Source organism: Dendrobates tinctorius, unplaced genomic scaffold (assembly GCF_039654945.1).
Source record: "Dendrobates tinctorius isolate UK_male_01 unplaced genomic scaffold, ASM3965494v1 ptg000084l, whole genome shotgun sequence".
In the NCBI taxonomy this organism is placed as follows: Eukaryota; Metazoa; Chordata; class Amphibia; order Anura; family Dendrobatidae; genus Dendrobates; species Dendrobates tinctorius.
The window spans coordinates 47,027,256-47,051,731 of NW_027361752.1; the positions used below are offsets into that span (position 1 = coordinate 47,027,256).

The 24,476-nt window shown below is 45.8% G+C and overlaps 1 protein-coding gene across 2 annotated transcripts in view; it reads left to right on the top strand.

The window, feature by feature from the left end:
* DOP1B (DOP1 leucine zipper like protein B) overlaps positions 1–21,647 on the top strand; it is a 117,671-nt gene extending 96,024 nt beyond the window's left edge. For both annotated transcript variants that reach the window (XM_073584644.1, XM_073584645.1), the window contains exons 29-37: positions 118–227; positions 1,178–1,324; positions 2,731–2,792; positions 3,189–3,317; positions 3,535–3,671; positions 6,571–6,626; positions 6,727–6,885; positions 19,682–19,814; positions 20,023–21,647. In XM_073584644.1, coding sequence (XP_073440745.1) covers positions 118–227; positions 1,178–1,324; positions 2,731–2,792; positions 3,189–3,317; positions 3,535–3,671; positions 6,571–6,626; positions 6,727–6,885; positions 19,682–19,814; positions 20,023–20,277 — 1,188 coding nt within the window. In that variant the 3' untranslated portion in view covers positions 20,278–21,647. The remainder of the gene's footprint in view (positions 1–117; positions 228–1,177; positions 1,325–2,730; positions 2,793–3,188; positions 3,318–3,534; positions 3,672–6,570; positions 6,627–6,726; positions 6,886–19,681; positions 19,815–20,022) is intronic.
* The last annotated feature ends 2,829 nt before the right edge of the window (positions 21,648–24,476 follow it).

Sequence of the window (24,476 nt, forward strand, 5' to 3'; positions counted from 1 at the left end):
CTATTTCTGGTTCTGGTATCCCCTGATCTATGACCCTGGTGATTGCATTGTTGGGTCTGAAAGTAGTCACTATAGAGCTGGTGGGGTTCAACTCCTCTTTTCTGCTTTTTGGTAAAGGTTCTGGCCACCCTTTTGGATATGGTTTACAGAAGTGATGAGAAGGAGAAAGCTGTGCCCTTAATATCCCGGCTCCTGTACTTTGTCTTTCCCTATCTGCGAAATCACAAGTATGTACTAATTTATAAGTCGTATCCTTCAAGCATAAGATGGATTGCAGATGTCAAAAACTAAAAAAAACTATGCAAAATGCATTGCAAGAATCGTCAACCATCCTCTGTAGTGGTGAGATTTATGGATTTTAACGGATAATTAAAAAAAAAAAAAGGAACTTAGGTGTCCAAGTGATCAGCAGGTGATGTCTCGGTGAATAATTATGTTAATGCTTGTATATAATTAAAATGAAAATTAATGTCTGAGTGAAGTGAACACACCTGCAACCAAATGTCTGATAGCAGCACAGATGCACAAGTATAAATCACAGCATATAAATGGAGAACAGATCTCTGGTGTCAGGATATTGACAGTCTCAGAGTAGCGTCACAATATAACACTTGTGATTTATTATTGTTACTTTTGTCTGTACAAAATTACTTAAATTTCTCTTTCATTACCTTGTTCAGCTTCGTGGTGTATATTTGTTTTACTGCCGCCAGTTCAACTTTGTGCATCACATTTGTTTTAATCCTGGTTTCTCGCATTGTTTCCATTTATTGCTGCCTTCATGCCCCGGTATTACATGGTGTAAGGCAGTCATGTGATTATTCCCTGTTCACTCTGCTCTTCCCCTAATGACTGGATGCTACGGCTGCCCAGCATGTGAAACCCAATCTTTCCAGAGAGAAAGGGACATATGATGTGTAAACGTTCATAATCCGGGGAGTAGGAGACGAACAGTAGCCACATCTTCTGTGTGCCTAATGTTCCTCTGACACGAGCTCTACAGCAGGATGATGGTGGTGTGACCGCACACGAGGCCTCGGTGTATTACTGATGATGGCTCTCACAGCATGCAATCCATATTTAACATGGAGGAAAATAAAAGGAAATAAATTGATGAACTAGTAATGCAATAGTTCAGAGAAGTACATTAACAGGTACATATCGTCTCCATTTCCAGCTCATACAATGCCCCCAGTTTCCGTGCCGGTGCCCAGCTCCTCAGCAGCCTCAGCGGGTACGCCTACACCAAACGAGCTTGGAAGAAGGAAGTTTTGGACTTGTACATGGATCCCGGCTTTTTCCAGATGGATACGTCTTGCACACAGTAAGGACGCGCACTAGCCTCAGTATCAGCGTTATATGTCAGCGATGGGAGGAAATGTTCTGTAGTATCAGGACGGCACTGGAAGGGTTATCCCGGGAATCAGTCGGCAGCGTTCAGATGTACTGTACGTTTCGGTTCTTCACCGTTGTCCGGATCTCTGGTTTGTGCCGCAGATTTGCAGTTTGGACCGCCACGAGTTCATGTGCTGATTAGCCACAAATGGGGCTGACCTGGAGGCCTCTGCTCGCTGCGGTTACTGCCATCACTGGTCTTGGACAGAATTTAACATGGAAACCTGTCCAGTCCAATAGCGCTATTAGTCTGCAGATATCTGGTTAATCTGCAAGATATTAGCGTTATGAAGGTGCCCGGCCGCTGTACTGAAAGGAGAAAATGAACTTTATTTCTTCCAGGAGCCGCCGGCTTTCAGTCATGGGGGCGTGTCAGAGCAATGACAGTCACCACTCACAGCACTGAGAGCAGCAGCTGTAGCCACACCCCCGGCACTGACTGACAGCCAGCTCTACAGTTCATCAGTACAGAGTGGCTGTCAGTCAGTGTCGGGGAGCAGTAGCCATTCCTTCTCAGTGCTATTAACTCCATATCTGGAGGGTAATAGTGTTATGGGACGTGAAAGGTTCCCTTGAAATCACGTGTCACTTATTGAAGCACATGGAAAGAAAATCTATGAAAAACAGCATATGAAAGACATCTAACCACTACACACAGAGACCTGGGAGATGGAGTGACATAATAGATGGTTATGTGAATCTTCACATACACTATATTATATTAAAATATTAGGAATAAAAGACGCTGATCAATCACAGGACTCTGGTTAAATATGTAAATATAACATATAAAGAACATCCACATTGGAACACACAGGTAGAATATATATAAACCAGGTTAATGAAAATATACTGGAAATATAAGGGAAATTGCAGAATAGCCCAGGAACAAAAGTGAAAGTGTCTGGCGTTTCGCATTCGCTTCTTCAGGGGGGAAGGGTTAAAGAGCCTGGTCACATAACTTAGGCTATAAAGCCAAACCAGAATCTTCTCTAATAAGTATGACCTCCATTTGCAGAGAGCTAGGTTTCGCTCACGCGTCCTTGCGTTGACTGATACATTGTAACGACTACATCAGCTCAATGTGGTGAGAAAATGAATGTGATATCATCCTGTCCCCACCGGAGCCGTGCAGCCTGATGGTGCACCATATTGTTCATATGGATGGCTTTTCCTCCATTGCATTTGGCCGGTCATCCCTAGAGACACCTGTCTCTCCTACATGTTATCTGCACCCATTTTATGGTGTTTTATCTCTTTATTACCTGCTTTGTGTAATTATGGATGTGCTTCACCTGGAATTATATACTTACCGTCTTTGCTCTTGATACATAGTTGGAAATCCATCATCGACCACCTGTTAACTCACGAGAAGACCATGTTTAAAGATCTAATGAGTAAGTCCATTTAGAAGTCCCCTCCCCCATTATATGGACTGCCCGGGAAATTGTGGAGCAACTGTTGATTGTGGACTTTACACTGTGCGTTATTTTATTAGGTCTAACTTTTCTTTATGGGGCGTAAAAGCTCTGCTTTCCTGTTCCATATCTTATCCCCCCCCTTACCTTTACACAGCTAGTTACATGATAAATTGTCTGCCTGCAGCCACCACTAGAGGGAGCTCATGGCATACAGAATTGTGCAGCTCCCATATTAATACAGTAAGGCATCGCCCTCTAGTGGCGGTAAAAGAAAAGTTCATTAATTTCAAGAAGTATTTCATTAGGATATGCTGCTACTTTATAATGGATGGGGAACTATTCTGCTCACATGACCTGTTCACTCTTTTGCAGACATGCCGAGCAGTTCCCTGAAGCTTTACCCCAGCAGCGAGCAGAAAGCCATGTTATTGAAACGCCAAGGCTTTGCCGTATTCAGCGGAGAATTGGATCAGTATCATCTCTACCTGCCCCTGATACAAGGTGACCATAGAATGAAAATCCTATTAACAAGTACTCTTATTCTGAGGGTCTCCACCATTCTGGAGTGGAGAGGGTCGCTTGTAGTAGAGCAGAGCATTGGAGCTTGCGGAGTCCTGGACCCTTCCCTCCATGGTCTCTCTATGGCATACTGCTGCGGTATATACTGTGATGTTACACATTAGTAATGACTATTTAACCGGCTTTTTTTTTTTTTCAGAGCGTCTGACAGATAACATCCGTGTGGGGCAGACGCCCATAATGGCGGCACAGATGTTCCTGTTTTTCCGTGTCTTGTTATTGAGGATTGCTCCACAGCATCTCACCTCATTGTGGCCGATTATGGTGACAGAGCTGGTGAGTGGAGAGCGGAAATACGTCATTATGCTGCAAAGCAAAACCAAATTGTGGGTATTTTTCCTGCAGAGAAAAAAAAAATAGCGAGGAGCAAGCATAGCTAAACCAGATCAGACCCCCACAGTCATAACGTGATGGCAAATCCTTGTGTTTTACCATCACCAAAAGCCAAATTTGTAATTCACCATTATTCTAGCCGATCACATCATGGCCGATGATCAGCTGAAAGGGACAATATGAACATAGTGGTGTAGGGGGATATAGTCCCTATAAGAATGGCTCCTTCGGTTTCTACACAAAAATGGACTCAAAAATGCTAATTTGACTGCGCAGTGCACCCTAGGTGTGACCGAGAGGCTCCATGAATCACTGATTGTGCATGTCCCCACCACCCTCACTGGCTTGCCTGGAAGGAGCACTGTATGCAAAGAGATCTCAGGCGAGTCAGCACTGTCATTCACCAGTAAGGTAGGTGGGGACCTGGAAAACCAGTGGGTGGAGTGATGCATTAAGCCTTTTGGCCACACTCTGGGTGCACCGAGCACCCTGATAGGCATATTTGTATGAAACTTCAGTTTCCCTTGAACGGAGCTAGTGACTAAATCTTAAATCCTAAAAATGTCTACATCCCCTACAGTGCTATGTGCTTAGTTTATACTGCAAGTTTGGGCCGAAAGACTCCTCTTTAATGGCAAATTTTGTGTTTTCCATCAATAAATATGCCAGGAGATGACATCATAAACTCTGTAGAAGTGTTTTGCCACTGAAATGAATAGGAAACTTACAAGCTGCCGAAACCAAGTGTCAGGGAACAGCCAGGGGATCTCGCAGAAATCCCACAGCTGTCACAATTTGTCACGAACCAAACACTCCGCTGCCTCCAATTGTCCGGACAATCACGCAACTGATTGACGATTGATGGACGAAGCCACAGCTGGTTTCGCTTCTAGGCAGGTCACTGTGCGCTACCCAGAGACCGTATAATATATACATATGCAATTTATACATACACACACACATATATATATATATATATATATATATATATGTATGTATGTAAACTTCGGTACGGTCACCGTCAAGCACACCGCGATAACCGAGGAGAAAATACTTACAATTATCAATTGTTTATATAAGCCGAATGGACACCCATTACCAATAACGTATAGCATCAGGCTTCAGGGGTGCGGTTTATAGAACAAGAGGAACTAAGCTATTAAATGTTATATATTTAATCTGAGTAGGCAGTGTTTAGAAAACTATACAAAAGATATTACAAAAGGGGACAAAATAATACAGTATATACAGCTACATAAAATAAAAATGAATAACAAAAGAAAATTACTCAACTTCATGTCACGGAAATGGCGCCAGATCTTTATGGAGGGGAGCTCTCTGGTTGAAATATGGGACAATCCTACAGCAAGCTGTATCTCTCAGCACTGAACAATTATTATAATTCAGAATTTGCTTTAATCAGATAGGAGTCCCTCCCACATACCTTCCCTTACATGGGGCAGGTCAATGGGATGCAGTTAAGTCCCAAAAAATTAGGAAATCCCCAATCTTCAGGAAATCTGCCTCCCTGGAGGTCCCAGGTGGAAGATATTAATACCATATTTCCTATCATGATTTTAGCTTTCGATAGATAGGAGACATGGCAAATATATGTAACGTTAATCTTACCAAGTGATGGGTTAGCAAAGCATTGGCTTATCAAAAAAAAATCCTCTCTAAAATGTCACATTTATTTAAATAATTTAAAATAGTCAAAAATAGAAGATGAAAAAAAGAAAAGAATTTCAAATATAGTAAACCTTACGGTTTAAAGTACATGTGGAAAAAATCTTTTGCACTGTAGATGCCCTGATTTACACCCCTTCCTGGCTGCGGAGGTTGGCACCCTAGCTTGGACGCAATGTGGCGCCTCCGCTCACCGACGGCTGCGACCTACAGTTAGGCCACAATTTATCACAGATGTAATATGGACAGTGGTTACTTCATGAGCCTCCTAAGAAACTGTAAGACGGAGGGGAAACGCGTCGGGGCTGCGTATATGATAGAGTTACAGATAAGTAACATACAATCTGATGCCTCCTTACAATACCCTCCCTGTTCATGTTCCTTGGGATTTGAATGACCCTTGATTTGAATGACCTATGGGTAGCCATTTATAATTAATCTGACGTCCCCAGCGGTGAGGGGACACTATACCCTGCATCTATATATGGGAATATAAATACTCTGCATGATGGAAATGTTTTGGACATCATTGATTTAGATCTACCAGTGGTGCATCGGAACATTGTAATGAATGGTTTTGGTCTAGACTCTATAGGTGTGGTACTTTTAGATTTTTATTTTTCTATATGCGAAGATTTTACCCCTGGCTGTATAACGGTCTGGCTTTGCTCCTTAACGCATTTAATTATTCTTTGAGTGACATCTTTGTTAGAGAGACCTGGTCCACTGTGGACAAACTTTAGTATAGAATTTTACCAGGTTGATGCAGCTCTGGTATGTGTGCTACAATTTTGCTCCTGTGTTAGTTGAGACACAGGTCACAGGAGGTGTGTTTCTACAGACAGTAGCCCTTCCTGACACATGACTAGGACAGGCTACGGATTATATTACTTGTCAGTGACTATTTTATTACATTCTTGTAGAACCCCTTTAATGTAGTAATAATGGCTATATCAATGCCCTCACCTTAACAATGCCCACATCAGTGTGCCAGTCTCCGCGACAGTCTCCTGTATACTCAACACTTGTTTAAAATGGATTTGTGGAGCCAGGAACTTCATAAAAAAGCTGCATGTGGCTACCATGGCTGTATGGGTATGTAATACATATTAATAATGGATGTACTCTCTGTATGACATGATCTTTTACTCTTCAGATCCACACGTTTGTCCAACTACAAGATGATTTAACGGAAGAGGAGACCACAACAAAGTAAGATCGCATTGATTTCTCACTTGCTCATCTGCAATGCTCTCATGGATGTGACGATTCCCATTTACATCCTTTGGTTGTGTATTATTATTTCTTGCAGGAACAGTAAAGCAAATAAGCAGAAGGCGGCACCGACTGAGAGCAATGGCCCCGTGTATGTGGAAATCCAGCAGAACTGCCTGGACTTATACTTATCTGCTTGCAAGTTCCTGGACACAGCGCTGTCATTCCCTCCAGATAAGATGCCTCTATTCCAGATGTAGGTTCCCGAATGCTATGATGTGTCACTTTTAAGGTTCTTTTTTAGACTTTTTTTTTTGTTTTTAATATTCAAATTGGTTGAAAACTTTAATGCATTATCAGCAGCATGTCTGAGCATGCTCATTCAGCTCCATTTCCATATCTGCATCCTTTATAGGTATTGAAAAACAATGTTACCATATAGAAATGAACATTTCTGCACAGCTCAGGGGACCCGACATCTTCATTCTTAGTCCTGACCAATCAGACGTTTATCCCATGAGAATGTCAAAAGTCACATTTTATCGAAGATCTTAATGCAGAAATGGTGAAATCCAAGCAATTGGCATCTGCTACAACAGGGCTGGTACTATACATGCCGCCAATTCTAATTACCTGATATTAGGATAGTACCTCGGGGCTGCAGCCTGATACTCATTTGTACAGTGTAAATGTTCTATATCTACAAGGGACATTCTGTACGTGTGGAGCAAAGGCGATTCCAGCAGCTAAACAGGGAAGGGTTCCTCACAGTTAGAGCAGCCAGACCGTGGAATGTCCGAGCGCAAGAGGTAATAATGGCAGACAGTATAGAAGTTTTTTACTCTGTCGCCTCATTGGGGGACACAGAACCATGGGTGTTATGCTGCTGTCCACTAGGAGGCGACACTATGCATAATCTGAAAAAGATTAACTTTGGCTCCTCCTCTGCAGTATACACCCCTGGACGGCATCAGCCTTCTCCAGTTTTTGCTTAGTGTCGCATAGGAGGCACACCTAAAGATTTTTTTCCTTTTTATTTTTTTTTTCCGTTTTTTTCCTGACGGACTACAGATGAAGAAAAGCGGGTATGGCTCCTTCCTTGGCCCCTATTATAGGGTGCCCAGTTGAAGTTGAGGTGGCTATTCCCCATGTCGCTCCTTCCCTAGTCCTTCGGGTACTGGTTTGAAGTCAAGACCCCCCTCCTTCCCCAATTCCCTTGGGTTCTGGGTTGAGGTCGAGGCAAGGATGAAGCCCCCTGATGGTGACAGCAGCACCCTCCCTAATCCCCCTCTGGGAGCATTAGGTTGAGACCCCTCAGGTAGAGCCTGTACAAGGCAGCATTCTGCGGCTTCAAAGCCAGGGACCTCCAGCCCAGCTGCGGGCTCGTGTAGGGGCCGGGGGAGAGTGCACGCAGGCATAGCTCACACAGACAGACACAGGGCTCCTATGCCCCTGTCTCTGCGGTAGCGCCAGCTCCATAGCGCTTCAGAGGGACCCCTCACAGGGCCCCGCTCCTGTTACCAGCCCCACCGCTATCCTGCCTTTAGATCCGGGGGGGGGGGGTCTGGTTCAGATGCGACCCCCTCCCGGACAACCGCGCCAGTCTGGAGCCCTCCTGGGCATCAGACTTCAAATTTAGACCGCGGCTTCGGCCTAGCTGAAGCCGCCGCCTCCTCCCCGCCCCCCGGATGACAAATATGACACATTACAGAAGGGGCGGATCGAGACAGGGCGAGTTTTTACATAGCTCTGTGCGCCCTTTTCAGCTCTCCTCCCCCCTTCCTCTTCCTCCTCGTCCTCTCAGCAGCCATTTCTGGGCTGAATTGCTGCAGGAGAAGGCATTGTGACATCAACAGCATGTCAGTCAGTCTCCGGGGGGGCACAGGACTGTGAATCTACGGCGCTGGACCTAGGGACACACTGATGGGGTAAGATCACAGCTGGGTTTTCTTACTCGGCTGTGAATCCATATTCCCTATAAGGCTCCCCTATAGGTTTCCTCTGCATAGCCACCCCTGTAGAGCCCTCTGCATAGCCAGCCCTTCTGCACTCGGTGCACTATGCTGGGCTCAAGGTACAAGAGAACCAGGCAGGACTGCTTTTATGCATTCTGCACAGCCTGTAAAACCACTCTCCCCAGTGGCAGCACGTACCCGCACTGCCGGGATTGTATCCAAAATACTGGGTCAGAACCCCAAGAGGCTCCTACCAATGCTTCAGCGTCTGCTACCACGCCGGAATGGGCTACTCAAATGTCGCAGTCTATGACGCAGTCCATAGATAACCTGACCTCCACATTGCTTCAGGCTCTGCAGGGTCATGTCTCGGCTATGAACGTTACCCAGCAAAGGGACAGCTCCACTCAGGGACAGGCTGTTTCTGGCTCTCCCAGACGTAAGCGGACCCACAGGTCGCGTTCATCTGCGTCATCCCATAGCACACGGTCATCCCCCTCTAGGGAGAGACACCGTAGTTCCAGGTCACCTAGACCGTCCCCTACTAGGGGCAGACAACGCAGATCTCCACAGCGATCCCCAACCACAGGAGACCTCCTCCCCAGTTCGCCCACCAGGGAACGCCTCAGACAACGAAACGGAGAGGTCTCTGGTCCCCGATACCCCTAGCAATGCAGCACTAGTTGAGGACATTATCTCTTCCATCCATCGGGTGCTGGACATTTCTGATCCACCCCCGTAACGCAAAATTTGCTTTGAAAGTGTCCTGAAACCGCCTAAGGTCTTCTCTAATCATCCGGAATTTCAGACGATACTTACTAAGCAGTTTTCGCAGCCCGAGAAGAAATTCACCAATCGCAAATATTTGGAGGCAAGGTACCCTTTCCCACAGAAGAACACCAAGGAGTGGACAGATCCGCCCGAAGTGGACCCTCCAGTCTCTAGGTTAGCAGCACAGACCCTCCTGTCACTGCCAGATAGCTCAACCCTTAGAGACGCAGCAGACCTGCCGGTAGAACGTATGGCTCGTTAAATTTTCGAAGCGGCAGGGGCCTCCCTGACTCCCGCGTTCACTTCAGTCTGGGCAGCCAAAGCCATTCTGGCTTGGGCCAAAAATTTGCAGGATGGCCTCCAAGCTTCCAATCCTGAGCTGTCGGACCAAGCGGTTCAAATAGCAGTGGTAGCAGATTACATGCTTCATGCAGCTCTGGATTCCGCAAGAGGTGTAGCGGGAATAGCATCAAACGCCATCACAATCCGGTGTATCCTTTGGCAACGGGAATGGAAAGCAGACGCGGCCTCGAAAAAGTCCCTCACACACCTCCCGTACACCAGTGGGCGACTTTTCGGTGAAAAGTTGGACACAATGATATCCAATGCCACTGGGGGGAAGAGTACCTCTCTCCCTCAACTAAAACCTAAACGCACGTTCAAAAGGCGTAACCAAACACGATTCCGATCCTTTCGGAATTCTTCAGGCTGGTCCGTCTCGCGTCCAGCACAAAATCGTAACCGCTCTCCACGCAGGGACAAATCACGGGCGGCGCAGAGGCCGGACAGGACCTGGCAGCCGAAAGCAGGCCAGGCAAAGCCCAAAGGAGGAAAACCTCAGACTTTCTCCTCATCATGACTCACGAACTTCGGAAGACACCCCACCCGTAGGCGGACGACTTTTACACTTTCAGCAAGTCTGGCTGCCTATTACAGAAGACGGGTGGGTCAGGGAAATAGTGTCTTCCGGATACAAGAGAGAGTTCACTTCCAGCCCACCGAACCGGTTCTTCCTCTCTGTTCCCCCAAAGCCGCCAGACAAGGCTCATGCCTTGCGCCACGCGGTTTCCTCCCTCCTTCAAGCAGGAGTCATAGTACCGGTTCCCGCAACCGAGCGCTTCTGAGGGTTCTACTCCAATCTATTTGTAGTCCCCAGGAAAGGAGGCAGCGTACGGCCCATACTGAACCTGAAACAACTCAACAAATATGTACGGGTTCGTCATTTCCGCATGGAGTCCCTTCGGTCCATCGTTGCATCCATGGAGCAGGGAGAATTTCTCGCCTCCATAGACATACAGGACGCATACCTGCACATACCGATTGCTCCCGCCCATCAAAGGTTTCTCAGGTTCGCTATCGACCAGGATCACTACCAGTTCGTGGCCCTCCCGTTCGGACTCGCCACGGCTTCCAGGACATTTACAAAAATCATGGCAGCCACCATGGACGTTCTACACTCCAGAGGCATAGTAGTCGTTCCATACCTGGACGACCTTCTTATCAAGGTTCCCACCTTCAAAGACTGCGAGATCAGCGTCTCAATCACAATCAACACTCTGAGTCGCCTGGGCTGGTTAGTCAACTTGCAAAAGTCATCGACTACCCCGAGTCAGTCTCTGACATTCCTGGGGATGCTATTCGACACCTCCAGGGGTCTGGTGCTCCTACCCAGGGACAAGGCACTGGCTCTCCGTCTGGGAGTTCGCATACTCCTCCGCGATCCCCCCCCCCCGATCTCTCCGGTTTGCCATGAGAGTCCTCGGCAGGATGGCAGCAGCAATGGAGACGGTACCGTTTGCCCAGTTTCACCTCAGACCCCTTCAACTAGCCATCCTCAAGTACTGGGACAGGAATCCTTTCTCACTCGACAGGGAGTTCCGGCTAACATCGAAAACCAGAAGGTCCCTGCACTGGTGGCTCAAGCCAACCTCGCTTGCAAGGGGAAAATTTTTTCTCTCAGGTCAATGGAAGGTTCTGACCACCGACGCAAGCCTGACAGGTTGGGGTGCGGTGCACCTACATCACAGGGCACAAGGCAAGTGGTCAACACAGGAAGCGACCATGCCCATCAACGTCCTGGAGATTCGGGCCATCTTCTTGGCACTGAGAGCCTTTCATCACTTGCTGGCAGCCTCTCATATCAGAATACAGTCCGACAATGCTACGGCGGTGGCATATGTGAATCACCAAGGCGGAACCCGCAGTACCCAGGCGATGAAGGAAGTGGCACATATCCTCCACTGGGCAGAAGACACGAGGTCGGTACTCTCTGCGGTCTACGTTCCGGGTGTGGACAACTGGGAAGCCGGCTTCTTCAGCAGACAAGGAATGGACTCGGGGGAGTGGTCTCTCCATCCCGACATTTTTCACCAGATCTGTCGTCGCTGGGGGACCCCGGACGTGGACCTAATGGCATCCCATCTCAATGCCAAGGTCTCCAACTTCATGGCCAGGACACACGATCCTTGGCCGCTCGGAGCAGATGCCCTGGTTCAGGACTGGACCCAGCTCCAGCTTCTGTACATTTTTCCACCCCTCCCTCTGATCTCCAGAGTCGTGAGGAAGATCAAACAAGAGGGAGTTCCAACCATCCTGATCGCGCCAGACTGGCCCAGACGTACATGGTACGCCAACATTGTACAACTTACAGCAGACGCCCCCTGGCGTCTCCCCGACCGTCCCGATCTTCTGTCACAATGCCCGTTCTACTACCAGAACTCAGAGGCCCTCAATTTGATGGCGTGGCCCTTGAGACCTGGGTTCTAACCCAGGCAGGCCTCTCACCGGACGTCATTAAGACCATGGTCAGGGCACGGAAGCCAGCCTCCGCCAAGACTTATTACCGTACCTGGAGAGCTTTCTTTACCTGGTGCGAATCTCACGGCCAGATTCCACTCTGGCGCATTGCTAACGAGCCACAAGTAAGGACTTTTCTCCAGGGAGTTTCCCGATTTAGTTCCCCCCTACAAACGTCCACTGGAAACGTGGGGCCTCAACCTGGTCCTAACAGCATTGCAGGCACCACTGTTGTGAGTTCATTTTCCCCTTCACCGTCGATGTCTGATGAACTCCCTCTTCTGGTGAAGGAAGGTAGTGAGGCTGATTACCAAACACCTGATCTTGTAGATGATGACTGGGTAACAGGAAATTCTGACTGGATATAAGGCAGCCGACGCCCTTCTGAGTCGCTGGTGATTTCTCTGCTGGATTCTTAGAGACCAGTCTGATTCCTGCTTCCCAAAGATAAGTTTTTGCTCTGCTATTGAACTTATTAGTTTTGTTTTGTTTACCTTGTTTTTTGGAGTTCAGCCATCCACGGTCGGGGGTGTGCTGAGTTCCATTTTTGTCTCTTATCAGTTTGTCTCTTTGCTCTGTCTTCAGAATTTACCTGAGTGCTGATATAGTCTTTTTGAAGTCCTAGCGACTTCAGGGCCTGTTTTTCCTATCAGACGGTTGGGACATTTTTTGGTAGGGTTTTTTACGGATTGCAGACAGCAGCTTTTCTATCCTGTCCTTTTTAGTTAGCTTGGGCCCCATCATTTGCTCAACCTATCTTTCTATCTGTGTTAGTGTTTTCATCTTGCTTCACCGTCATTATTTGTTGGGGGCTGCCTATTGCTTTGGGGTCTGCTCTGGGGCAGTTTAGATTTCCCCTTTTCTTTCTTTAGGCCTATTTAGTTCTCCGGCTGTGATCGAGGGGTCTAGAGCATCGTAGGAACCCCCCACAGCTACTGTTAGTTGTTGTGGATAGGATCAGGGGTCTGCAATCCGATAGCTTCCAACCTCTCCGGTTTTCTGGACTTAGCTTGTATTTTTGTTTTTTCCTCCTTCGGTGACTCATTCATAACAGAATCACCAGCCATACCGCAGATCCTAGGGTACTCAATAGCAGGAAAGAATTGTAAAGAAAAAAAAAAAAAGTTTGTCAATTTTTTTTTTTTTTTTTTTTTTTTTGTGTATATTTTTTCCTCTATGTCTCTGAGGCCGTAGGGGGAATTTTTTTTTCTTTTTCTTTCTTAATGGAGATGAATCAATTGTCTGATCGTGTGGAGCAGCTCACTGCTGAAGTGCGGGGAATTTCCGCCTATCTTTCTCATTCACATGCTGCTGAACCAAAGATCCCTACTCCTGATGTGTTTTTTGGGGATCAGTCTAAATTTTTTAATTTCAAGAATAATTGTAAATTATTTTTTGCCTTGAAGCCTAACTCGTCGGGGAGCTCCGCGCAGCAGGTTAAAATTGTCATCTCTTTGCTGCGCGGCGATCCCCAGGATTGGGCGTTTTCTTTGAAACCTGATGATCCCATTCTTACTAATGTGAACGCATTTTTTCAAGCCTTGGGGTTGTTGTATGATGAACCTAATGCTATTGATCAGGCTGAAAAGGCCCTGTTGGCATTGAGCCAGGGTCGGGATTCGGCAGAGTTGTACTGTCAAAAATTCCGAAAGTGGGCGGTCTTTACTACCTGGAATGATGGTGCCTTGGCAGCTCTCTTTCGGAAGGGTTTGTCTGAAACCGTAAAAGATACTATGGTGGGATTTCCTGTTCCCTCTGGTCTTGACGATTCTATGTCATTAGCCATTCAGGTTGATCGGCGTTTGCGTGAACGCAAAACCGCACGAGAGGTGTTGCCACCTGTCGAACAAATGTCTGAACCTATGAAATGTGATAGAGTTTTGTCTAGGGCGCAACGTCAGGAGTTCAGAAGGCGTAATAAGCTGTGTTTCTTCTGTGGTGATGCCTCGCATATTATTTCTGTCTGCCCTAAACGAGAGAAACATTTTGCACACACATTTGCTGTGGGTAGTGTTCAACCTAAGTTTCTTCTGGCAATTACTCTGATCTGCTCCCTGTCCACATTTTCCGCTAAGGCTTTTGTGGATTCGGGAGCAGCTCTGAACCTGATGGACTTGGATTTTGCTAAACGTTGTGGATTTCCTATGACACCTCTGCGGACGCCTATCCCTTTGAGGGGTATTGATGCTACTCCTTTGGCAAAGAATAAACCTCAGTTTTGGACCCAGGTGGTAATGCGGGTCGCCCCAGACCATCAAGAGAATTGCAGATTTTTGGTGTTGCATAATTTGCATGATACCATTGTTCTGGGGTTTCCCTGGTTGCAAATCCATAATCCAGTTTTGGATTGGAAATCTGTGTCTGTGGTGAGTTGGGGCTGTCGGTGTGCCCTTAGTGATGCTCCTGTTTTCTCCACCTCTCCCCAGTCGCATGATGTTCCTGACTATTTGGCTGATTATTATGATGTATTTAGTGAGAATGAGTCTGCGTCTTTGCCTCCTCATAGGAGTTATGACTGTGCAATTGAGCTGAGCCCGGGGTGTAAATTTCCCAAGGGTCAACTTTTCAATTTATCTGTACCCGAGCACGAGGCTAAGCGATCCTATATTAAGGAGTCGTTGGAGAAGGGTCATATTAGACCATCCTCTTCACCCTTAGGTGCTGGGGGTTTTTTTCGTGGCTAAGAAAGATGGGTCTTTAAGGCATTGTATTGACTATCGTTCCCTCAACAAAATTACTGTTGAATATCAGTATCCGTTACCCCTGATTTCTGATCTATTCTCCAGAGTTAAAGGTGCTTGCTGGTTTACAAAGCTTGACCTCAGGGGGGCGTATAATCTTATTCGCATTAAGCATGGGGATGAATGGAAGACGGCGTTTAATACTCCGGAGGGACATTTTGAGTACCTGGTGATGCCTTTTGGGCTCACTAATGCCCCTTCTGTCTTCCAGTGCTTCATGAATTATATTTTCCGAGACTTGGTGGATAAAGTTTTGATCATCTGTCTGGATGATATTTTGATCTTTTCCAAGGATTGGGACTCTCATGTGGAACATGTTCGGACTGTGTTCCGGATTTTGAGGGAGAATTCCCTGTATGTCAAGGGTTCGAAATGCCTTTTTGGGGTACAGAGGATTTCATTTTTGGGATTCATTTTGTCTCCGTCAACTATTGAAATGGACCCGGCCAAGGTACAGACCATTTATGATTTGGTTCAGCCCACTTCTTTGAAGGCCCTCCAGAAGTTTTTGGGTTTTGCTAATTTTTATCGGAAATTTATAGCTAATTTTTCTAGTATTGCCAAGCCATTGACTGATTTGACTAAGAAGGGTGCTGATGTGCTGAATTGGTCTCCGGAGGCTGTTTCTTCCTTTCAGGAGCTGAAGCGAAGATTCACTTCTGCTCCGGTTCTGAGGCAACCTGATGTCTCTCACTCCCGTTTCAGGTAGAGGTGGACGCTTCTGAGATTGGTGCAGGAGCTGTTTTGTCCCAAAAAGATCCTGTAACATCTAAAATGAATCCCTGTACTTTCTTTTCCCGAAAGTTCTCCCCATCCGAACGTAACTAAGATGTGGGGAATCGGGAACTGTTAGCCATGAAATGGGCATTTGAGGAGTGGAGACATTGGTTGGAGGGAGCTAAACATCAAGTCGTGGTCCTTACTGACCACATGAATTTGATTTACCTGGTGTCGGCCAAACGCTTGAATCCTAGACAGGCTAGGTGGGCCTTGTTTTTCACACGTTTTGATTTTGTGGTCTCTTTTCTTCCGGGCACTAAGAATGTCAAGGCAGACACCCTCTCTAGGAGTTTCTTTGCTGATTCTCCTGTTGTGGCCAAGCCTGCTACCATCTTAGGTGAGGGGGTAGTTCTTTCTGCCATCTCGCCCGATTTGAGACGTGCTCTGGAAGAGTTTCAGGAGGACAAACCTGAGCGTTGTCCCATTGGAAAATTGTATGTTCCTGACCAGTGGAGGAAGAGAGTGATGTCTGAAGTTCATTGCTCTGCATTGGCTGGTCATCCAGGTATTTTTGGTACTAGAGATTTGGTGAGTCGGTCTTTTTGGTGGCCCGCCTTGTCTCGTGATATCAGGAATTTTGTGCAGTCCTGTGGGACTTGCTCTCGGTCTAAACCTTGTTCTCGCTCTAGTGGGTTGTTGATGCCTTTGCCGGTGCCCAGGAGGCCATGGACCCATATTTCAATGGATTTTATCTCTGATATGCCTGTCTCTCAGAGAATGACTGTTATTTGGGTGATTTGTGATAGATTCTCTAAGATGGTCCATCTTGTACCACTCCCTAAGTTGCCATCTTCCTCAGAGCTGGTGCCCTTCTTTTTGCAACAGGTGGTTCGCTTGCACGGGATTCCTGAGAACATTGTATCTGACAGAGGAGTTCAGTTTGTGTCTAGATTTTGGAGGACTTTCTGTTCCAAGCTGGGAATTCAGTTGTCCTTCTCCTCTGCGTTTCACCCTCAGACCAATGGGCAGACGGAGAAAACAAACCAGACTTTGGAGTCGTATTTGAGATGTTTTATTTCTGCTCATCAGGATGATTGGGTTTCATTTTTGCCCTTGGCCGAATTTGCTTTAAATAATAGAGCTAGTTCTGCCACTTTGATGTCACCTTTTTTTTTGTAACTTTGGGTTTCATCCTCGATTCTCTTCAGGGCAGGTGGAGCCTTCTGCCTGCCCAGGTGTTGACACTGTGGTGGAGAGAATGCACCAGATCTGGGACCAAGTGGTGGATAAGTTGTCTCTCTCCCAGGAAAAGGCCCAGCGGTTTTCCAACCGGCATAGGACCATTGGTCCCCAGTTTAAGGTGGGTGATATGGTTTGGTTGTCATCAAAGAATATCGCTATGAAGGTGGCTTCTCCAAAGTTTAAACCTAGATTTATTGGACCTTACAAGATTTTGGAGATTCTTAATCCAGTCTCTTTTCGATTGGCTCTTCCTGTTACATTTAAGATCCATAACGTGTTTCATAAGTCTCTGTTAAAGAGGTTTGTTGAGCCAGTAGTTCCTGTGGTGGCACCTCCTGACCCGGTATTGGTTGAAGGTAATGTGGAATATGAGGTTGAGAAGATACTGGATTCTCGCCTGGCTAGACGGAGACTCCAGTATTTGGTTAAATGGAAGGGTTATGGCCAGGAGGATAATTCTTGGGTCCCTGCATCCGATATTCATGCCGAAAGATTGGTTTGTGCCTTTCATCGGGCCCATCCTGATCACCCTGGTGGCGTGGATGAGGGTTCGGTGACCCCTCCTCAAGGGGGAGGTACTGTTGTGAGTTCATTTTCCCCTTCACCGTCGATGTCTGCTGAACTCCCTCTTCTGGTGAAGGAAGGTAGTGAGGCTGATTACCAAACACCTGATCTTGTAGATGATGACTGGGTAACAGGAAATTCTGACTGGATATAAGGCAGCCGACGCCCTTCTGAGTCGCTGGTGATTTCTCTGCTGAATTCTTAGAAACCAGTCTGATTCCTGCTTCCCAAAGATAAGTTTTTGCTCTGCTATTGAACTTATTAGTTTTGTTTTGTTTACCTTGTTTTTTGGAGTTCAGCCATCCCCGGTCGGGGGTGTGCTGAGTTCCATTTTTGTCTCTTATCAGTTTGTCTCTTTGCTCTGTCTTCAGAATTTACCTGAGTGCTGATATAGTCTTTTTGAAGTCCTAGCGACTTCAGGGCCTGTTTTTCCTATCAGACGGTTGGGACATTTTTTGGTAGGGTTTTTTACGGATTGCAGACAGCAGCTTTTCTATCCTGTCCTTTTTAGTTAGCTTGGGCCCCATCGTTTGCTCAACCTATCTTTCTATCTGTGTTAGTGTTTTCATCTTGCTTCACCGTCATTATTTGTTGGGGGCTGCCTATTGCTTTGGGGTCTGCTCTGGGGCAGTTTAGATTTCCCCTTTCTTTCTTTAGGCCTATTTAGTTCTCCGGCTGTGATCGAGGGGTCTAGGGCATCGTAGGAACCCCCCACGGCTACTGTTAGTTGTTGTGGATAGGATCAGGGGTCTGCAATCCGATAGCTGCTTTACATCAGCACCATTTGTAAAATGTTTTATTTTGTTAGCATTTTAGGGGGTTTAAAAATGTAGCAGAAATTTTTTCATTTTTTCAAGGAAATTTACAAAATGTAGTTTTTTAGGTACCTATCAGGTTTGAAGTGTCTTTAAGGACCCTATATATTGGAAGATTCCAAAAGTGATACTGTTTTAAAAACAGCACCCCCTGACATACTGAAAACTTCTTTTAGGTAGTTCACGAACCCTTCAGGTGCTTTTCAGGAATTAAAGTAAAGTGGCATAACAGGAATGACAAATTTTATTTTTACCATCTAAATGCCGCTAACTTCTGAACAGGCCGCTGTAACCGGCAGACTCTAAGGCCGCCACTTGGCCGTGAATTGCCATAACAAACATCAGGACCACACAATCATGATCTCAGGGTGCAGTGGGGTTAAAGAGGTAGCCCCCTCACACTCTGTTAACCATTTACATGATGTAATCACTTTTGACAGCAGCATCTAAGAGGTTAAACAGATATGGATGGTGCAAACACTGATCGTGGCTGATAAAGCAAGTTGTCAGCTATAGTGGACAGCCGACAGCTGCTGGATTGTCACCTGTATGGGGATGCTATTCTCTTTGGTCTCAGGTCAGTAAAAAGACGGGCAAGCGGTCATTAAGGGGTTAAACAATCTTTCTTGTATGGGCATCCAACCCACGATTTGGGCATTTTAAGCACCATTCTAACCAACTGAGCTAACCAGAAATGTCTTTTTTTTTTTTTTTTTTTTTTTGTTCTTCTTTTCGGTGCATCGAACCCATGACCTACATCATTGCAGGTTGCAGCTAAAGCTATGAGCCACAGCCTGCAATAAAGAATGTACAACTGGTGGAAACAGATTGAACTTGATGGACCTGTGTCTTTTTTCACCTATGTGACTACGCAGCTCATCCTTACGGCTGGCTGTGACTGCTGGAACGGCCGATCTTTTCATTCATGTGTCTGGAGCCACGAGCCGGAGATTAGACCCCCTATTGATCTTATGGATGAGCCATAATGTTTTAAAGGTGTAGCTATGGACATCAGATCTGTTTACAGGACAGGTGATATAAGTCAGAACCTTGGGGGCCACACAATTCAGTCCAGCAGCAATCGCTACAAGGTGGGTCCCTTGTCCCCCCATTTCTCGCTGCACAATCACAGTAAGGAGAACTTTGAAGTCAGCGGTGGTCGAGCATGCTCAGTACCGCTTCATTCAAAGTCTATGGGACTGATGTAGAAAGCAAAGTACCGCACCAAGGAATACTACATGTCCTCGACCATCGCTTCTCCTCACTGCAGTTCTCAATTAGTGAATGGTAGGTGTCCCGGCGGTGGAGTATCTATATGGAATTGTCTACTATGATAAATGCCCTTGAAGACCCAGGGGACCCTCTTAATAGATGTTTGCAGAATAGTGATGGATAGTAATCTGATGTCTGAAACTGACACAATTGGTGATTTCTGTTTTGTACATCAGGTACAGATGGGCTTTCGTTCCAGAAGTGGACGCAGAGTCGTGTGCGGTTCCAGCAGCGGACGTGGTGGAAAATCACCAGGAATGTAAACCTCATGTAGTCCGCATCCTCGAGCTGATGAGAGTGAGGTTCGGGGTAGGTAACTGCCTATCTATTACCAGTCTAGAGCAAAGTCAGAATGATGGGTTATCCTTGCATGGTAGATGTGGGTCCGACCCCTGAGATCCTCACTGATCCCTAGAACGAGAGTCACAAAGTATTGCCTATCCTATACATAAGTGGTAACTTGATGTCCCAGTTTACGGAAGTCTTTGTACTTAATACAGTCTAACTTATTCCTCAGGAAATCAGACCAGAAAGCTCAAGTGTCAAGAAAACCGAATTCCCACTTCTCAGCCTGCGCTCTATATCCAAGATCACGCAGCTGATGCCATTTTTCAGGACTCTCAGCTTCGTATTCAAAGCAAAAGGAAGGGGATTGGGCCAAACTCCGGATCTGGACGTCTCGGTGGAATACCCAGCAGAAGACACCACAAGAGTCCTTAGGGAACTCGAAGAAAACGTGGAATCTGATTTCCTGGAGAGCATGTCAAGTTAATGTTTCCGATGTCCACACTGCCGCTATATGAAGGAGGAAAAGACAGTATAAATATATATATATAACATAAAAATCCTTCTGTAGGAAATTGCAATGAAATTGTAATTATATTTTATGTGAAATATTCCAAAGTAAGATAGATTGGCCAATAACTAATTTTTCCTTTGTGCCGTACAAAGAGCACAGAAGCAAAGGGGAAGATTACTGTACAGTAATGCAAAGGAAACATGTCAACCGCTGATGGGTTACCAAAGCAAATGTGTAATATGCATGTAAAGGCATTGTAGTGAAAATGTCTTATTAATCAGGTAATTGATTGGTTGAGGTCTGGGACCCCCACCAGTGACAAGAATGAAGGTGCCACAGTTTTCATTATAGCACAGTGGCTCCTTCATCTTTGCTTCCAAGAAAACCCCATTTCCAGCCAAGTATTTTCCCTGTTCAAGTGATTTGGGTTGCATCGTGTAACGCTACGCCCGGTCAGAGGAGGTGCTACTGCCACTTCATTCAGGGCAACGGATGGAGATGAAGGGGAGCCGTCGTCTGATCCCCACTCATCGTGCATTGAAAATATATCGTATCCAAATGTCAAAAATGCATTTATTGCATCTTATTTTCCTAAAGCGGTCCTCTACCGCAGTGAGGTTTTTGGAAAACTCGAATAACAATGCAAGTAACATGATATAAGTTTTGTCAGACATCGTGTATCTACCAACCACACTCAGTTGTCAGGCATCATGTCCTTAACGAGTAATATAAGGTTGTCAGGCATCGTGTATCTACCAACCAGCACACTGTTGTCAGACATCATGTTCGTAATGAGTAATGTAATGAGTAATATACTGTTGTTAGGCATCATAAGTGTAATGATAAATAATATACAGTTGTCAGGCACCGTGTCCGTAACGAGTAATACACAGTTGTCGGGCATCATGTCCCCAGCAAACCAAACAGATCTTCTGTACTCTGCTTTCTCCGGCAGTACCATAGACAATGAATGGAGGACAAGCGTGCAACCTCTGCTCCATTCAAGATGGGGCGCAGCGGAGACCCATTTTTGAGATTGCTGGGGATCACGAGCGACACGCAGCAATGAACAAGTTATCCACTATCAATAGGATAGGGGATGACTTGCCAATTTGGATATAACTCTATAAAAACTGCTAGCCGTTTCTAAGCTATGGGATATATTACTGTTATTGTAGATATTTAAGTCATAAAGGTACATACAGGACTCTCCTGACTCCCCTGTACACAAGATAACCGGCAGATTCTGACAACTTTTCTGTAACATACACTCCCTGACAGAAGTTATATCGCTTATCCATGTTATGTAAATAAAAGTTTATAATAACCTGACGTTAAATTCATCCATTGGTTGTATAAATTATTCTTTTGAAAGCTGAAACCCTCCAAACTGTGGTTTAGGTTAAGAAAATAAATTGGCATCAATGGTGAATGAAGTTGTGGTGCTATTAGGGTCATATTTAATATTTTGTGTGACTTCCATGAGCTTGAAGGACTGCATCCATGCGGTTCAACAATGATTCATACAATTAATGAAGTCATCAGGAATAGCAAAGAATGCAGTCTTACATGCCTCCCAGAGTTCATCTAGATTCTTTGGTTTTGTCTTCCAAGCTTCCTCTTTCATCCTACCCCAAACATGCTCAATGATGTTCATGTCTGGTGACTGGGCTGGCCTGTCCTTGAGCACCTTGATCTTTTTTACCTGGAGGAACTTTGTTGTAGAGATGGATGTATGAGATGGAGCACCATCCTGCTGCAGAATTTGACCCCTTTTATGATTTGGAATATAAGAGGTAGCTAATACTTCTTGATATTTTAGGCTATTAATATTGCCTTCCACCTTGCAAATGTTTCGCACACCCCCATACTGATTGTAACCCCAGACCATGATCTTTCCACCACCAATTTAACTGTGTTCTGGGTGTATTTTGGATCCATACGGGCTCCAGTAGGTCTCCTGCAGTATTTGCGGTGGCTGTGGTGTAATTCTATTGAAGATTCATCAGAGAAATCCACCTGCCACTTTTCCAGCATCCATCTGTTTAGCAGGCTGTGGGACTTTGCAAATGCCACACGGTTTTTTTTTTATTTGCCTTTTGTTTAGTGCTGGCTTCTGGGCACTGATTCGACCATGGAGGCCATTTCGAGACAGAATCCTACAAAGTGTTCTAGTTGACACAGGGACTTGAGGTGACCAGGCCTATTGGAGCTCTGCTGCAGTGGAAGAGGGGCTTGGATTGGTTGGATTTTCTAACCAACAAACGTTCCTCCTGGGCAGTTGTCTTGCGGGGTCTGCCGGACCTGGGCTTGTCAAACACATCTCCAGTCTCTTTTGAATCTTTTTTTTAATTCTTTGTACTTGACGCTGAGACACATTAAGGCTGTGTGCCCACGTAGCGATTTTTAAGCGTTTTTGCCCCGACTTTCGGCGCGAAAACGCTGCGAAAACGTTTAAAAATCGTGTACAGAACGCCCCCGTGCATTCCTATGGCATTCCGCACATGCTGTGCTAATGCTGCGCTTTTTTCCGCGGCGAAATCGCATCGCGGAAAAAATCGCAGCATGCTCATTCTTTTGTGCGGAATCGAAAGAATTGCCGCGATTCCGCACCCATAGGAATGCATGAGAATCGCTTACTTCCCGCATGTGGCTATGCCCACCATGCGGGAAGTTAAGCGTCTCATGTGCGGTTGGTACCCACGGTGTGGAGGAGAGGAGACTGTCCTCCAGGCCCTGGGTACCATACCCCTGTAAAAAAAAGAATAAAAAATCGGGGTATATTTACCTTCCGGTGTCCCACGCTGCATTCCCGGCCTAAGCGTTCCCAGTAATGCCTTGCGGCAAGGCCCTGTAATGACGTAGTCTCGCGTGACTCTAGCGGTCTCGGGAGATCACTATAGTAACGCGAGACTACGTCATCACAGGTCTGGCAAGGCATTACTGGGAACGCTGTGGCCCGGGATGGCAGCGCGGGACGCCGGAAGGTAAATATACCCCGATATTTTTTTTTTAGCATTTTAACATCCTATCTTTTACTATTGAGGCCGCATAGGCGGCCTCAATAGTAAACACCTGGTCACACTTGTCAAACACTATGTTTGACGAGAGTGACCAACCTGTCAATCACTTTCCAAGCGATGCTTCAAATCGCTTGGAAAGTGCTTGAATATCGCACGCGAATATCGCGGTAAAATCGCGCGGGAAAAAAACGCACGATTTCTGGGAAGGAGTCTGGTTTTTTTGTGAGCGTTTTAAAACGCTACGTGGGCACATAGCCTAAAGGTGCCAGCCACCTCTGCAGTGGATCTGGTCTTCAGCCTCTTGATAACCCAGGCTTTGGTCGCAGGGTGGATTTTTGACATGTTGTCAGAGCTCAAGTTGCAGCTCAAGTGAAGGTCTGGGGTGCTGGGTTTCTTTTTATACACACCCTCTAATTAACCGATCATTTACTGAGCACAGTGGAGGATGTAAACTAGGATTGGGTGCATTATATGACCAGGCGACAAAACTTTTGTCTTGCCAAAATCTGACCATTCTGTGTCCATTAAATGATCAATATTTCTTCATTGATGCCAATTTATTTTCTTAAACAAAACCACATTTCGGAGGTTTTCAGCTTTCAAAAGAATAATTTATACAGCCAATGGTTGAATTTAACATCAGGTTATAAGCTTTTATCAACATGGATAAGCGACATAACTTCTGTCAGGGAGTGTATATGGGCACCTCAACCAGTTCCAGTGGCCGCCATTTACAACTTCATAACCGGTCCCGACACTTACACTGATGTTCAACCTTAAAACTTAGATATCGCCTTATGGTTAATAGACATGATCAACGTCATGACTTCCCAGGAGAAGAATCAAGATGTCCTTACCACAGAATTCCAAATAACGAATTCCTGACATTGCACAGTCACTAGCATTCAATACTTTTAGAATAAGATGCTTTTCTGCTGGTTTCCATGAATAAGTTTATATATAGTACATGGTCGTCAGATCGCACCGTGCACCGCTCAGCTTTGCTCCTACATAGCACAAATGCTGCATTTTTTCCCTCTTAAGTTTTTTGTGCAAAAATATCCAATGCGTTTAACAGCTCAACAAAGTGGGAGTGATTTCTTGAGAAATCGGGGCCCATTGTGCATTTAAGGACTGTGTTGATCTCTG